This window comes from Jaculus jaculus, chromosome 7 (assembly GCF_020740685.1).
Source record: "Jaculus jaculus isolate mJacJac1 chromosome 7, mJacJac1.mat.Y.cur, whole genome shotgun sequence".
NCBI classification, from domain to species: Eukaryota; Metazoa; Chordata; class Mammalia; order Rodentia; family Dipodidae; genus Jaculus; species Jaculus jaculus.
In genome coordinates this window covers 49,956,886-49,971,733 of record NC_059108.1, presented here as the reverse complement: position 1 = coordinate 49,971,733, position 14,848 = coordinate 49,956,886, and the positions used below count along the sequence as shown (strand labels likewise).

At 41.4% G+C, this 14,848-nt stretch overlaps 1 protein-coding gene across 3 annotated transcripts in view; it reads right to left on the bottom strand.

The window, feature by feature from the left end:
• Positions 1-291: 291 nt before the first annotated feature.
• The window catches only part of Faxc (failed axon connections homolog, metaxin like GST domain containing), a 66,962-nt gene continuing 52,405 nt past the window's right edge, over positions 292-14,848 (bottom strand). For all 3 annotated transcript variants that reach the window (XM_045155190.1, XM_045155189.1, XM_012949246.2), the window contains 2 exons: positions 6,468-6,584; positions 292-1,061 (listed from right to left, as the gene is read on the bottom strand). In XM_045155190.1, coding sequence (XP_045011125.1) covers positions 772-1,061; positions 6,468-6,584 — 407 coding nt within the window. In that variant the 3' untranslated portion in view covers positions 292-771. The remainder of the gene's footprint in view (positions 1,062-6,467; positions 6,585-14,848) is intronic.

Here is a 14,848-nt window from a genome sequence, read left to right as displayed (position 1 = left end):
TTCACGTGTATGAAACACAATGATGTTTAATAAAATGTGTTCATGTCGCACCATTTCCAGAAGGTGTAAAGTGCAATACTAATTTTGTCACATGAATCCCCACAACACCCCTGTGAGGTAGGTAAGTGGAGGGCATTGTATCCCCACTTTGCAGGTGGGAGAAATGAGGCACACAATAGTTAAGGGACTTGCCCTTAATCACATAGCTCATCACTGGCAAGGCTTAGAAAAAGAAAAAAAAAAAAACGATATCGCTTAGCACCCCACTCACTGCTTCCCACATAGTAGATGTTCATGGAATATCTGTCAACTTTATTTAACTTCATATCAACATATAATCACACATATAAAGTATAACACCCACCAAAGGACATTCATCTCCTATGTTTACCTCTCAGAACGTCAATCCCTGGTTGAAGAAGGATGTTCACCTCACAGCTAAGTCCTCAGCTAAAGAGAATCGTAAACGCTGGCAGTTCACAACTCACTCGTTTACCTGCCCTACCACACAGTATAAGTTTTCCAATGAAAACAAAAATGGATTTCAGAAACCATGCTGACATTTTTTTTTGCCTGTTTTAAATGTAGCCATCTGAATGGTTCTGTTTTATTTGTACAAAAAAGAAATAAGGCAGTTTATAGTCCAGTTAGCATAAGAAAACTGGGCCAAGCTCAAAGATTTCCTCCCATCTCAGATAGATTTCTACCTGGGAAACTGAACTGACCCCAGGGAATGGCAGCTCCCAAGGAAGAGGGTCAGCGAGGCCATTGTCACTTGCACTGTTCATGGTCCGTGTATTCATCCATGTCCACATCAGAATCGAAGAGCGAGTGTCCAGTGAAATCTGTGTCTGGGGTTCTGGAAAAACTGTTCTCGGCTCCCTCGTCTTCAAAGGTCTCTGTCCTTGAGTAAAAGCTGAAATCCAGCAGGGGTGTGTGGGTCTTGCTGCATTCACTGCTCTCTTCAGACTCATAGATGGTATTGTCATCATCATGGTGCCACTCGGGCCAGAATTTCCTCCTGATCCTCTCACAGTACATGGCAAGGTTAATCAGTTCACCTGCAGTGTGGTAAGAAGAGTGAATTAGTTCTCAAAAGCAACAACAGGACAGTGCTATGACTGGAATGCCCATGTCCCTCTAAATTCCAAGGGTTAAAATCCTAACTTCCAAGATGGTGTCAGAAGGTGGGGCATTTGGAAGTGACTAGGTTGGGAGGGCAGAACTCTCAGAACTGGGATTTGCACCTATAAAACAGCTCAGCAAGCCAGGCATGATGGTGCATGTCATTAATCCCAGCACTCAGGAGGCAGAGGTAGGAGGATCACCATGAGTTTGAGGTCACCTGAAACTACATAGTAAATTCCAGGTCAGCTTGAGCTACAGTGAGACCCTACCTCAGGAAAAAAAGAAAAAGAAAAAGAAAAAGAAAAAACAGCTGGACAAGCTCCTGCCCCTTCCACCATGTTAAGGTCCTTGGTGAAAAGGCATTTGCTGTGAGCCAGAAAGCAGGCCTTCCCAGACACCAAATCTGCCACACCATAGCACCATAGTCATGGGCTTCCCAGCCTCAAGAACAGTAAGAAACATAATTCTGTCCCTTAGAGACCATGTACTCAAAGGTATTTGCAGTAAGACATGGAATTTTCACTTGGATTTCAAGGAAATATGGAAGAATCAAGCAGAATCCACATTAATAGTGTTATTCTACAGAAATACCATCAAATATTTTGATTTGCATGTATATAATAAATGTTTAAAAGTAAAAGAAGTTAAATTCAGTGAGTGGACTAAATGAAAAATAGCAGTGGCTCCCAAGTGGGGGGACAGTTTGACTAGAATGGTAGAGACACTTCCATCCTGCGCCCTGGAGAGCATGTTCTCACTGCATGCTTATGTATCAAGACAACTAATGTGCTTCATGTCTGCTCAGCCATACTCCATGCAAACACCAACTGCTGCTTGTTTTATCAGCCAGAAGTAATCATTCACTCCACACATTTTCGTAGCTTTATGGTAGCCTGTACATTATGCCTCAGAGCTGAGGAAAAAAACATGTTTGTGGGCTGGAGAGATGCGTCAGCAGTTAAGGCACTTGCCTGTGAAGTTAAGGACCCAGGATCAACTCCCAGAACCCACATAAGCCAGATGCACATAGTGGTGCATACGTCTGGAGTTTGTTTGCAGTGGAGGCCCTGTACCCATTCATTCATATTCTTTCTCCCTCAATAAATAAAAATTGAAAAGAAAGAAATGCTTTTTAAAAAAAAAAAGTTTGTATAAAAACTTGGCCCTAAATATTCCATAAAGTAGATAACTATTCAGTAGAACTGATTTTTTATCTTTAAGTATTTCCTGCCACTGAAGATAAGCTCCAGACACATGCACCACTTTGAGCATCTGGCTTTATGTGGATACTGGGAATCACACCTGGGCTGTCAGGCTTTACAAGCAAGCACCTTTAACCACTGAGTCATCTCTCCAGCAATTCTTTCAAGTTAAACAGGTGTACCCACAATGGGTATAGTTATACTTGTTTTTCACATGGACTAAGTAGACACTTTTATGAAGCCACTAACATTAAGCATTTTCTAAACATGATATAGTATTTGGCCTTCATTTCCTAGTTCTAAATGAAAAATGAGGGAAAGGGTGACTTTTTGCCTTTGATCCACCAGGTGGCAACATTGCTTGTAACTATGTAATTTTCAGGATATGATTAAGAAATAAACGTATATATATACTAGTTTGTTTTTTTTTTGAGGTAGTGCCTTTCTCTAGCCCAGAAGAATGTGGAATTCAGTCTCAGGGTGGCCTTGAACTCATGGTGACTTTCCTACCTCTGCCTCCCGAGTGCTGGGTTTAAAGGTGTGTGCCACCACACCCAGCTCTGGATATTTTTGTACTGTATAATAATTCACTTATTATCAAGTAACTCATGTTTATTGCAGAAAATTATAAAATATATATGTAAAAATAATAATATGTAAAAATATAAAATACAGAAAGGCACAAAATAAAAGAATTATGGGGCTGGAGAGATAGCTTAGCAGTTAAGATGCCCAAGTTCAATTCCCCAGTACCCATGAAAGCCAGATGAAAAAGTGGCACAGGTCTGGAATTCATTTCCACTGGCTAGAGGCCCTGGTGTGCCAAATCTTTCTATCTACCTCTTTTCCCCTCCAATAAATAAATAAATAAGATATCTACAGTAAAAATAAAATTAAAAATCACTAATCTTCCCACTCTTATAACATTTTCTTAATTCTTCCAGAAATTTGTTTCCAAGTGTTTATCAATATTTACATGTGCTATGTAGTGCTTTTTGTATAGTTTATTTCCAGTCCCACTTTTTACACTTAACAGCACACAGTACAACTCTGAATTTCACACTACTCTCATGGTGCATTATGAATGAATCATACTCTTTTTATCTCTTCTGTATCACAGGCTATTTTGGTGATTTCTAAACTGATAACTCTGTTGGTTATAGTCTGTAACTAGCCTAGTTTACTTTTCTATTGAGGAAAATAACAGAGCTGAGGACATGGTTTAGTGGGTAAGAGCTCTTGCCACTTAAGCATGAAGGCTAGAGAGGGCCAGCCAAGATCGGTTCCCCAGCATCCACATAAACAACTGGGCTTAGACACACACACCTGTAACCCAAGTTATGGAGAGGGAAGAAAAACCAGAGAATTGCTGGGACTTGCCAGCTGAAAGTGGAAGCTCCAGGTCGAGGGAGAAACTCCATCTCAAGGAAATACACTGATGAGTGATAAGGAGGGAACTTGAACTCCTCTGACCATCATATGCATGTGCACATCTGCATACACACGTGCATATGCCACATACATATCACATTACACACCACACATACTTTATACATACACGTGCTGAAAAAAAGAGGGTTGGAGAGATTGTTTAGTGGTTAAGGTGCTTGCCTGTGAAGGTTCAATTCCCCAGCACACATGTAAGCCAGATGCACAAGGTAGTGCACACACATCTGGAGTCCACTTGCAGTGGCTGAAGGCTCTGGAGCACATACTTTCTCTCTGCCTATTTCTCCCTCCCTCTCTCTTTCCAATAAGTAAATAAATTAAATACATTTTTTTAATTTATTTATTTGACAGCGACAGACACAGAGAGAAACACAGATAGAGGGAGAGAGAGAGAATGGGCGCGCCAGGGCTTCCAGCCTCTGCAAACAAACTCCAGACACATGCGCCCCCTTGTGCATCTGGCTAACGTGGGACCTGGGGAACCGAGCCTCAAACTGGGGTCCTTAGACTTCACAGGCAAGCGCTTAACCACTAAGCCATCTCTGCAGCCCAAATTAAATACTTTTTAAAAAAAGAAAGAACACGGGGTGAAGAAATGGCTTAGTGGTTAAGGTACTTGCTTGCAAAGCAAAAGGACGCAAGCTTGATTCCCCAGGACCCATGTAAGCCAGATGCACAAAGGTGGTACATGGATCTAGAGTTCATTTTCAGTGGGCAGAGGCCCTGGTGTGCCAATTTTCTCTCTCTCTCTTTGTTTCTCTCTCTCTCTCCTTGCAAGTAATCAGCAAAAATATTTTTTTAATTTAAAATGTCAACTTGGAAAGTTAATAGAAACTATAAATATATAAAGAAAGAACAGAAAGCAGCTATAATCTTGTCAATTCAAGACAATCACAGTGAGTATCTTAATTAGCTTAGCTTCTGATGATGTCCACCACTAATGAGGATGCAGAGGTTGAGCACATGGCTGGTGGAAATATTCATTGCTACAAACTATTGCAAAAAGTAATCTGATATTACTCACTGAAATATTAAATGTACATATGTGTGACCCAAGATTCCACTTTTAGTACTCCATTCTACTAAAATAAAAGCATCAATATGGGTTGATTGAATAAATTATCCATTTGGTAGAAAATTATAAAGCTTCTAAAAGACTCTGTTAAGAAGAAAAGCAGAGGGTCAGAGTTTGGACCCCCAGCACCCATGCCTGTGCTAGGTGGGCAGGGTGGACCACCAGTAACTCCAGTGTTCTGAAGTGGGAGACAGAGGATCCCTGGGGAAGTTAGCTAGCTAGAGTAGCCAGTGAGCTTTGGGTTCAAGTGAGGGACTCTGCCGTGATAAGTAAAGTGGAGAGCGATGGAGAATGATACCTGACATCAACGTCTGGCCTCTACACACATGAGCACACATATGCAACCGTGTGCATACATACATGTATTAAAACCACAGGAGGGGGGAGAAAGACAAGGAATAGAGTAATGTGCATATTATTATTCTATTGTTTGGTTTAAACTAAGCAGTAAAAACAAAAAGGCCAACCACCCATATATGTTTATATAAATTTATACATTAAAAAAAAAAGAAAATCCACTTCAAATATATGGCTAAAAATTCAAAAAATGGATTCCTAAATGCATCTGGCTAAGTAACATACTGCTGAGAGAGAGAGAGAGAGAGAGGGAGAGAGAGAGAAAGAAAGAGAGAGTGTGTGTGTGTGTGTATGTGTATGTGTGCCCAAGTTAGTGTTTGTGTGCAGGAGTCTATGTAGGAATATGTGAGTATTGCATGGGTGTCAGTATATGTTGTGTGTGAGGGTATTAGAGTGGAGAATGGAGCATGTGGAATAGAAGTATGGATATAAGACATAGCATTGAACGTACTAAGAGAAAGTGATATTTTTAAGCCACCATGATTAGAATAAGGGGAAATTAAGTGATATAAACATTAGTAATATGATTTAGTCCATTTAGAGACATTGCTACATCTCACCAAACCAGGAGCATCTTTATATTGACAATCTAGGAAACTATTGCAACTTCAACTATCATGGATCCTACTCCACTGAACTTCCAGACCAATACCTGATCCCTATAGCCCCATCCCACCAATAAGGAGCCTGCTCTGAAATCCTAGGTACACACGAATACACACACACACACACACACACACACACACACACACACATAGCTTCAGTACTTGTGAACACTCCACAAAATTGCTCACCTGCCTCAGTTCTTGTACAGTTCTGTGTTCCATCCGTCCTTCCATTCACCCAGCTATCATGCACCCACTCACCAATGTATGCATAATTAACTCATTAATCAAGAATCAAGATATTAAGACACATTCAGATTCCAAAAGAGAATTTGAGATGGGCAGTGAGTTCATTGGCCCCATTTCACTCACTTCATGGACACAGCACTAGAAATACTAGAAAACAGAAAGCCACCATTACCCAAAGGACTATAGGGAAAACCAAGTAAATAGAACTGCTCGTGGGATTTAAGCACATTTCAGCAACAAGAATTAAGTCATTATTTAAAGAATAAGCAGACAACTGACCATGAACTCAGATACCATAGCCTAATGGCTTCATAAGGCACAGCCAAGCTTAAACACTGGCTTAGAGTTTTACGACCACACAGCTCAGCAACTCCTAAGACCTGAAGAGATCTGAGTGCTTGCCTTTGATTAGTCGCTCAGGTCTTGTCCCTGGTAAAGTCCACATTGCTTGTGCCAAGTGTCCAAAGATGGTGGCATCAAGAGTGGAAAGCTTGGGTCCCATGATGTACTTCTTGTCACCTGCAGTGGACAGAACAAAACAGAGTGGTCACTGGACTAGCCTGCACTGTTTAACAATGGCATTCAGCACATTCTCACTATACATTCACTTAACTGTACATCAAAAGGCTTTACAAAGTCTCTCTCTGCCTCTTTCTGTCCTGTCACTCTCAAATAAATAAATAAAAATGAACAAAAAAATTTTTAAGTGCCACAAATTGTCTACTTGCTAACAAGTACGGTAGCACAGAGAGCTAACAGCAGGGCTGGATTAACCCTGGTGACATCCTGGTATCATGATTATCTAACCTGGTCATTGTTCAACCTCTAAAGTGTTCCTACCTATAGGGCTGAGGGGATGGCTTGGCAGTTAAAGCACTTGCTTGCAAAGATTTCCTATCTGCAAACTGGAGATGCCATTAAGAGTGTCTGTTTCTTACAACTTATTTTATTTTATTTTTTTTAAACTTTTTTTTAATTTTTATTTATTTATTTGAGAGCGACAGACACAGAGAGAAAGACAAATAGAGGGGGAGAGAGAGAATGGACGCGCCAGGGCCTCCAGCCTCTGCAAACGAACTCCAGACACGTGTGCCCCCTTGTGCATCTGGCTAACATGGGACCTGGGGAACCGAGCCTCGAACCGGGGTCCTTAGGCTTCACAGGCAAGCGCTTAACTGCTAAGCCATCTCTCCAGCCCTGTTTCTTACAACTTTTTAAAAATATTTTATTTAGTTATTTGAGAGTGGGGGGAAGAGAATGGGCCCACTATGGCCTCTAGCCACTGCAAACAAACTCCAGATGTATGCAACACCTTGGGCATCTGGCTTACATGGGTACTGGGGAATCAAACCTGGGTCCTTAGGTGTCACAAGCAGGCGCTTTAACTACTAGACCATCTTTCTAGCCTATATTCCTTAGAACTTTTGTGATAACATATGTATATAAAGCACTTAGCACCACTTCTGGGTAACTCAATGAATCCTAGCTCTCCATGATAGTTTCTACCTTTCTGGGGTCCATCACACACCCTACATCAACACTCATCTCCTCAGATTTTATGACCTTTTTCATCTGTCCCTTCCTTTCACCTTCAACTGGCTGTAAAAGGAAATAGAACATTCAAACTTAACTTGGAAGATAAAGGCCATTATACTGTGCTTCCAACCCATGCTCCAGCATATCCCTCACTCCCCCCTCGCTCTAGCAACCTCACAGTTCCCCAGCACATGTTGTATCTCGTTGCTACACCTCTGCGCATGCTCTGCCAGCCCACTCCCTGTCCCTGAATCTACCTGTGCTCCCCTTCTTTCATCTGCCAATCCCTTCCACCTTTTAAAGTGCATCACCAGCTTCCTTTTAAAGCATTCTCTGCCTGCTGTGTTGGGTGGCAACAGGAGCTTTCAGTTCATATAGCTGGGGTTCAAATTGCATGTCTACACAAGACTGCACATAACATTAAGGCATTTAATACCTATTAACCTCAACTTCCTGAATGATGCAATGGGAACACTTATTATTTGTTGAGATTAAATGAGGTGACTTGAGCAGACCACACCAGAAACATATCGTGCTTCCTTCATATCCCTTACATGGTATCTTTTCTTGTTTTAAATATATTTTTTTTATTTTATTATTTATGTATTTGAGAGATAGAGAAAAAGGCAGAGAGGGTCACTGAATTTGAAACATGGTTTTGTATTTTGGAATTGGCCATGGGCAGTGTGAAGCAGGCTTGTTGGATTGCCTGCATAGAGACCCAAGCCATGAGGATGAACTGTGGGTTGCAGCAGAGACCCAGTGGAGAAAGCAGAACTATGAGATGGCTGCCAAGGAGAGCTGTCAGCACCAGATGAAGTTTTTTCCAGTACTGTGAGTAGCCTAGCTAGAAGGGTGGAATTGGAATTCCAGAGACTGGCCACTGGTTAGAATTATCTGACTTGGAGACTTGTCACTAACTAGTGTTGTTGGATTTGGAGTTACAGAGTTTGATGTTTGCCCTGTTTAAATCCTTTTTTAATATTTTATTTTATTTATTTGACAGAGAAAACAGGAGATAGAATGGGCGCGCCAGGGCCTCCAGCCACTGCAAACGACCTCCAGACGCATGTGCCCGCTTGTATATCTGGCTAATGTGGGTACTGGGGAATCGAACCTGGGTCCTTTGGCTTTGCAGGCAAACGCCTTAACTGCTAAGCCACCCCTCCAGCCCCTGTTTAAATCTTTTTTTTTTTTTTTTTTTTTTTTTTGGTTTTTCGAGGTAGAGTCTCACTCTGGTCCAGGCTGACCTGGAATTAACTCTGTCATCTCAGGGTGGGCTTGAACTCATGGGGATCCTCCTACCTCTGCCTCCCGAGTGCTGGGATTAAAGGCGTGCACCACCATGCCCAGCTAACCCTGTTTAAATCTTGTACTGGCTGCATGTTTCTTTTCTATGTCCAGTGCCATCTTTTGCATTCTGAATATTTATTATGTACCACTATGTTTATTTGGTGTTTGGTTTTTTCGTTTTGTTTTGTTTTTGAGGGTTCCCTCCCCGCCCCAAAGTAGGGTCTCACTGTGGCCCAAGCTGACTTGAAATTCACTATGTAGTCTCAGGGTGGTCTCGAATTCCGGGTGATCTTCCTACCTCTGCCTCTGAACTGCTGAGATTAAAGGCATGCACCACCACGCCCAGCTACACTATGGGGTCTTTGTTTTGGGTTTTATTTTATTTTCTTGGTATTACAACAGTTAAAAGACTATGAGGATGTCTGAACATCATTGGAATTGATAAAATATATGGGGACTTTTAAAGTTGGATGCATGTACTGCATTTTATATCATGTAAGGTTATCAGTTTATGGGGGCCAGGAGCAAAAAGTGGTGGTTTGATTCAGGTATCCCCCATAAATTTAGTTGCTCTGTATGCTAGGCCCCCAGCTGAAGGCAATTTGGGAATTAAGCCTCCTGGAGGCTGTGTATTGTTGGGGGTGGGCTTATGGGTGTTATACTAGCTTCCTCTTGCCAGGGCTTAGCACAATCTCCTATTGCTATTGTCCATCTGATGTTGGCCAGGAAGTGATTGAAGTCCACACTCTGATCATGTTGTCATTTTCCACTGTCATCATGGAGCTTCTCCTCAAGTCTGTAAGCCAAAATAAATCCTTTTTTTCCCCACAAGCTGCTCTTGGTCAGGTGTCTTTTGCCAGAAATGTGAACCTGACAGCAACACAGACTAATCTCAAATTTCAGATCTTGTCTCAAAAAAGAAGTTATTTTGTAAAAGCTCCATCCACTTACACTTATCCAAAGTTTTCTTATGGTAAGTTTTGTTTGTTTTGATTTTTTTTTTTTTTTCGAGGTAGGGTCTCACTCTAACCCAGGCTGACCTGGAATTCACTATGGAGTCTCAGGGTGGCCTCGAACTCATGGCAATCCTCCTACCTCTGCCCCCTGAGTGCTGGGATTAAAGGAGTGAACCACCATGCCCGTGTGTTTTAATTTTTTTGAGGCAAGGTTTCACTCTAGCTCAGGCTGACCTAGAATTCACTATGTCTCTGGGTGTCCTCAACTCTTGGTGATCCTCCTACCTCTGTTTCCTGAGTGCTGGGATTAAAGACATGTGCCACCATGCCCAGCAAGTCATTCATTTTTGACAAGAATATCACAAAGTTGCAACATATCCTTAAGCAGTTAATTTTATAATTTTATGTTCCAACTTGTCTATACTATGGGGTATTCTGCTTGTTCAAACAATGTTCTGGGTATATCTATGAATGTGAAAGATAAAAATGCTACACTAAGAATGAATGGGCCTCTTGCAACTAGTTGAAGGACTGAACAGAACAAAGAAACTGGCCCTTTCCACAGTAAGAGAGAACACCTGACTATCTTCACGTTGGTCCATTAACTTTGGCCTACCTTTGCACTCCATCTGAAATGTCAGCTTCTCCTGGTTTTAAGTCTGCTGCCTCTAGGCTGAACTTTAGCATCAGTGCTCTGGGCTCTCAGGCCCTGAACATCACACTAGAACATAAGACCATGGACTCTCCAACTTGCAAAGTCAGCCTGCAGATCTTGGGAGCAGTCAGCCTCCATAACTATGTGAACCAATTCCTTGTAATAAATTTATTTATTTATTAGCCATTTTTTCTTGTTTTATGCCCCAGCCCCAGGGAAGCCTTCTCATAATTTCTTGTACAGAGAAGACTATTCTATGGTTAGTGTATTGTTATTATACAAGATGTGTCCTTTTTAGAGTTGCCCAGTTCTTTCTACTGGAATCACACAAAGAATTTATAGCCATGTTTGTTATACCTCAATATCCATTCCTAATCTCTACTGCATTGTTCTAAGGAAGAATGAATCCCATATATAACTTTTTTTTTCCAAAGCACAGGAAACAGCTGCAAAAATGAACCTCTGGATATCATCTTCTTCCTCCCTTACTACTCTTATCCAACTTTTCACCCATCACTCTCAGCTAGCTCCACCTCTTCGACTTAGATTTTGAAAGGCTATATATCATAGAAAAGACTGGCTGTCCTAGAAAATATAGGCTCAAGAGAGAAATCAGAGGCTGGAGAGATGCTTAGCAGTTAAGGTGCTTGCCTGAAAAGCCAAAGGACACAGATGCCCTGGCACGCCCATTCTCTCTCTCTCCCTCTCTCTGCCTCTTTCTTTCTCTCTCTCAAATAAATAAAAAAAAAAAAACCATATTTTAAAGAGAGAAATTAGGGGCTGGAGAGATGGATTAGCAGTTAAGCACTTGCCTGTGAAGCCTAAGGACCCTAGTTCGAGGCTTGACTCCCCAGGACCCATGTAAGCCAGATGCACAAGGTGGCACGTGCATCTGGAGTTCGTTTGCAGTGGCTGGAGGCCCTGATGTGCTCATTCTCTCTCTCTCTCTCTCTCTCTCTCTCTCTCTGTCTCTGTCTGTTGCTCTCAAATAAATAAATAAAAATAAACAAAAAAAAAGTTTTAAAGAGAGAAATTAAAGAAAATCATCACAAGATTGTCAAAGTCTTATTTTTATCAGTCAATAAAACAGTAATTATGTGTTTTACCCATAGAAAGTTCCCTATATTTGTATGATTATGATTTATAAGCAGATACTTTCAATTAAGTTATGACCATACATATTTCTAATTGTTTTCCTCTTGTTGGTAATTAACTGAGAATCAAAGGACAATTGAAAATCAAAGATTTTTGAGTGCCTTCCCCTAGGAAACCATGGGAACTTTCAGCAATCTTAGGAGTCAACCACCAGAGGCCAAGCTTTATAAACTCTTTTATATGCCTGTGATTCTTCCAGTTAGCAAAACTATAGGAAAATATAGCCAACTTTCTGTTCTTTCCTATACACCTAATCAAACCAGTTTTGTTAGAAATTATATATATATATATATATATATATATATATATATATATATATATATATATATATTAGGATAGTTCCTTTAAAGAATGCTTATTCACTTTTCCAGCAGACTCTAAAATCACCACATACATAGTGCTTTCAACTATAAGAAGTTGTAATATTACTAGACGTTATGGGTCTTTTATTATTGGACTTGTATTATGGGACTTCATGGGGAAATCTCAGCACTGAAGTCATCAACATTGACAACTATATAACATGTTGAACCAACTGGCTCACAATCTGGAAAGATGATAAAGATATGTGGGAGATAAACAAAAAGATCAAGGTGTGTGGGAGACATGCTGGAAGATCAAGGTGTGTGGGAGATATAACAAAAGATCAAGGTGTGGGGGAGACATGCTCAAAGACAGAGGTTGTGGGAGACATGTTAGAAAATAAAGGTGTGTGGGAAATATGCTACAAAATAAAGATGGTGAGGAGATATAAAAGGAGAGTCCCAGATTTTATTCTAGAAAACAACTAGATATTCCTTTATTATCTATATGATTCTCAAAAAGAGTGGATTTCTTTCAGCTTGTATGAACTTTTTACCCTTGCCCCAATGCCAGTCAGTATTTTCCTCCAAATCTTCTCTTGACTGATGCTTTCGCTCTTAAAACTCTCTATGAGCAGACACCAAGCACATGTCGTGCCAACAGAAGGGATGGGCTGTGCTTACCTGCCTCTAGCCCATCCACCAGAGCACCTTCTGAGCCCCATACACTCAAAGCATCCCCTAAGCACGTTTTATAAACATGAGAAACTTGGTGAAGGATTTATGCTCATACAGAAAAATCTTGATATAAGATGAGGAAAGCATTCCTCAGGAGGAGGGAGATGCCTTCTCAGGCACACCTACACCACTTAAACATTAGCACCTGGAAGTCTTAAGGCTAGCATCTGGACAAGAGACAATACCTCTGGCTCACTGAAGATGAACCTACAGTTTCTCTTTTCTCCAAGCTGCTTCAATGTTGTTTCTAGACCTGGTTCATTTGTCTGAAATGGTGAGATACTAGGGCTACAAAAATGAGATGAGCCAGATGACCCTCCTCAGTTCCAGTTTCCCAGACACTGAAGCTACAAATACAGAGCACTGGATGTGCATTCTAGAGGCCCTTGTCCAGCTTCTGACCAGGGGTAGCTGTATAACAAATGAACCCTCTCCCCATTAAGCTGCTTATAGCAATAAACACGATCATGCAGTTTCTGTGGAACAAGAACTTAGCAGCTTTAACAGGTGCCTGGGGCTGTAGTCCAGATCTTACTACTGACATGATCTAAAGGGTTGGCTTGGGAAAGAGCTGCTAACACAAATCACTCACATGGAGTTTGTTTGCAGTGCATGGAGGCCATGGCATACCCATTCTCTTTCTCTATCTACCTCTTTATCTCTCTCAAATAAATAAATAAAATATTTAAAAAAAAGCAGGCATGGTGGCGTACACCTTTAATCCCAGCACTTGGGAGGCAGAGGTAGGAGGATCTCTGTGAGTTCGAGGCCACCCTGAGACTATACATAGTGAATTCCAAGTCAGCCTGAGCTACAGTGAGACCCTACCTCAAAAATAAATAAATAAATAAATAAAAACCCTCTGCCCTGTCCAAGCAATACCCTTATAATTTTGTAAAACAAAATGCAGGAGTGATAGGGGATGGGAAGATCTCCCTTGGTCAAGTGCTTGCTCTGCAAATATGAGGACTTCAGTTTGATCCCCAGAACCCACATTAAAAGTTGGACATTATGCCGGGCATGGTGGCATATGCCTTTAATTCCAGCACTTGGGAGGCAGAGGTAGGAGGATTGCCATGAGTTCAAGGCCACCCTGAGATGACAGAGTTAATTCCAGGTCAGCCTGGACCATAGTGAGACCCTACGTCGAAAAACAACAACAAAAAAAAAGTTGGACATTATTATGTGCCCTTGTAACCCCAGTGCTAGGGAGGCAAAGTCAGGCAGATCTCTGGGACCTGCTGACCAACCAGTCTACACTACTTGGCAAATTTGCAGTGGCAAGAGGCCCAGGCCAATGAGAGACCCTGTCTAAAAAAAAAAAAAAAAGAAAGAAAGAAAGAAAAAGAAAAGAAAAGTAAGAAAAGGTAGGTAACTGTCCCTTTAATCCCAGCAGTCAGGAGGGGAGGCAAAGGTAGGAAGATCTCTAGGAGTTTGAGGCAAGCCTGGGACTACAGAGTGAATTCCAGGTCAGCCTGGGCTAGATACCCTACCTCAAAAAACAAAAGCAAGTAGATGGTACCTGAGGAACATCACCAGAGGTTGTCCTTTGGCTTCCACGTACATACGCACTCAAGTACAGCCACATTCACACACGTGTGAACATGCATATACACAACCCAAATACAGGATCTAGACTATATGCAGACCCCTAAAATGCCTTAGAGGTTCAATGTTAAACCCTGAGTTTTTATTTACAATGTTTTTATTTATTTATTTATTTATTTATTTATTTATTTGAGAAAGAGAATGGGCATGCCAGGGCCTTTCAGCCACTGCAAATGAACTTCAGATGCATGTACATATGGCATTACGTTGGTACTGTACCTGGGTCCTTTGGCTTTGCAGGTAAGCACCTTAGCCACAAAGACCTCTCTCCAGCCCTACAATGTTTAAATAAATATATATTTAAAAGGACTGTACATAAGAAAATCTATCCTTCCACGAGATTGAGTAAAGGAAAGGTGGAGGGAGGGCTAATCACAATCGAAGAGGATTGCCGGGCGTGGTGGCACACACCTTTAGTCCCAGCACTCAGGAGGCAGAGGTAGGAGGATTGCTGTGAGTTCAAGGCCACCCTGAGAATGCAGAGTGAATTCCAGGTCAGCCTGAGCTAGAGTGAGAGAGACCCTACCTTGAAAAACAAAA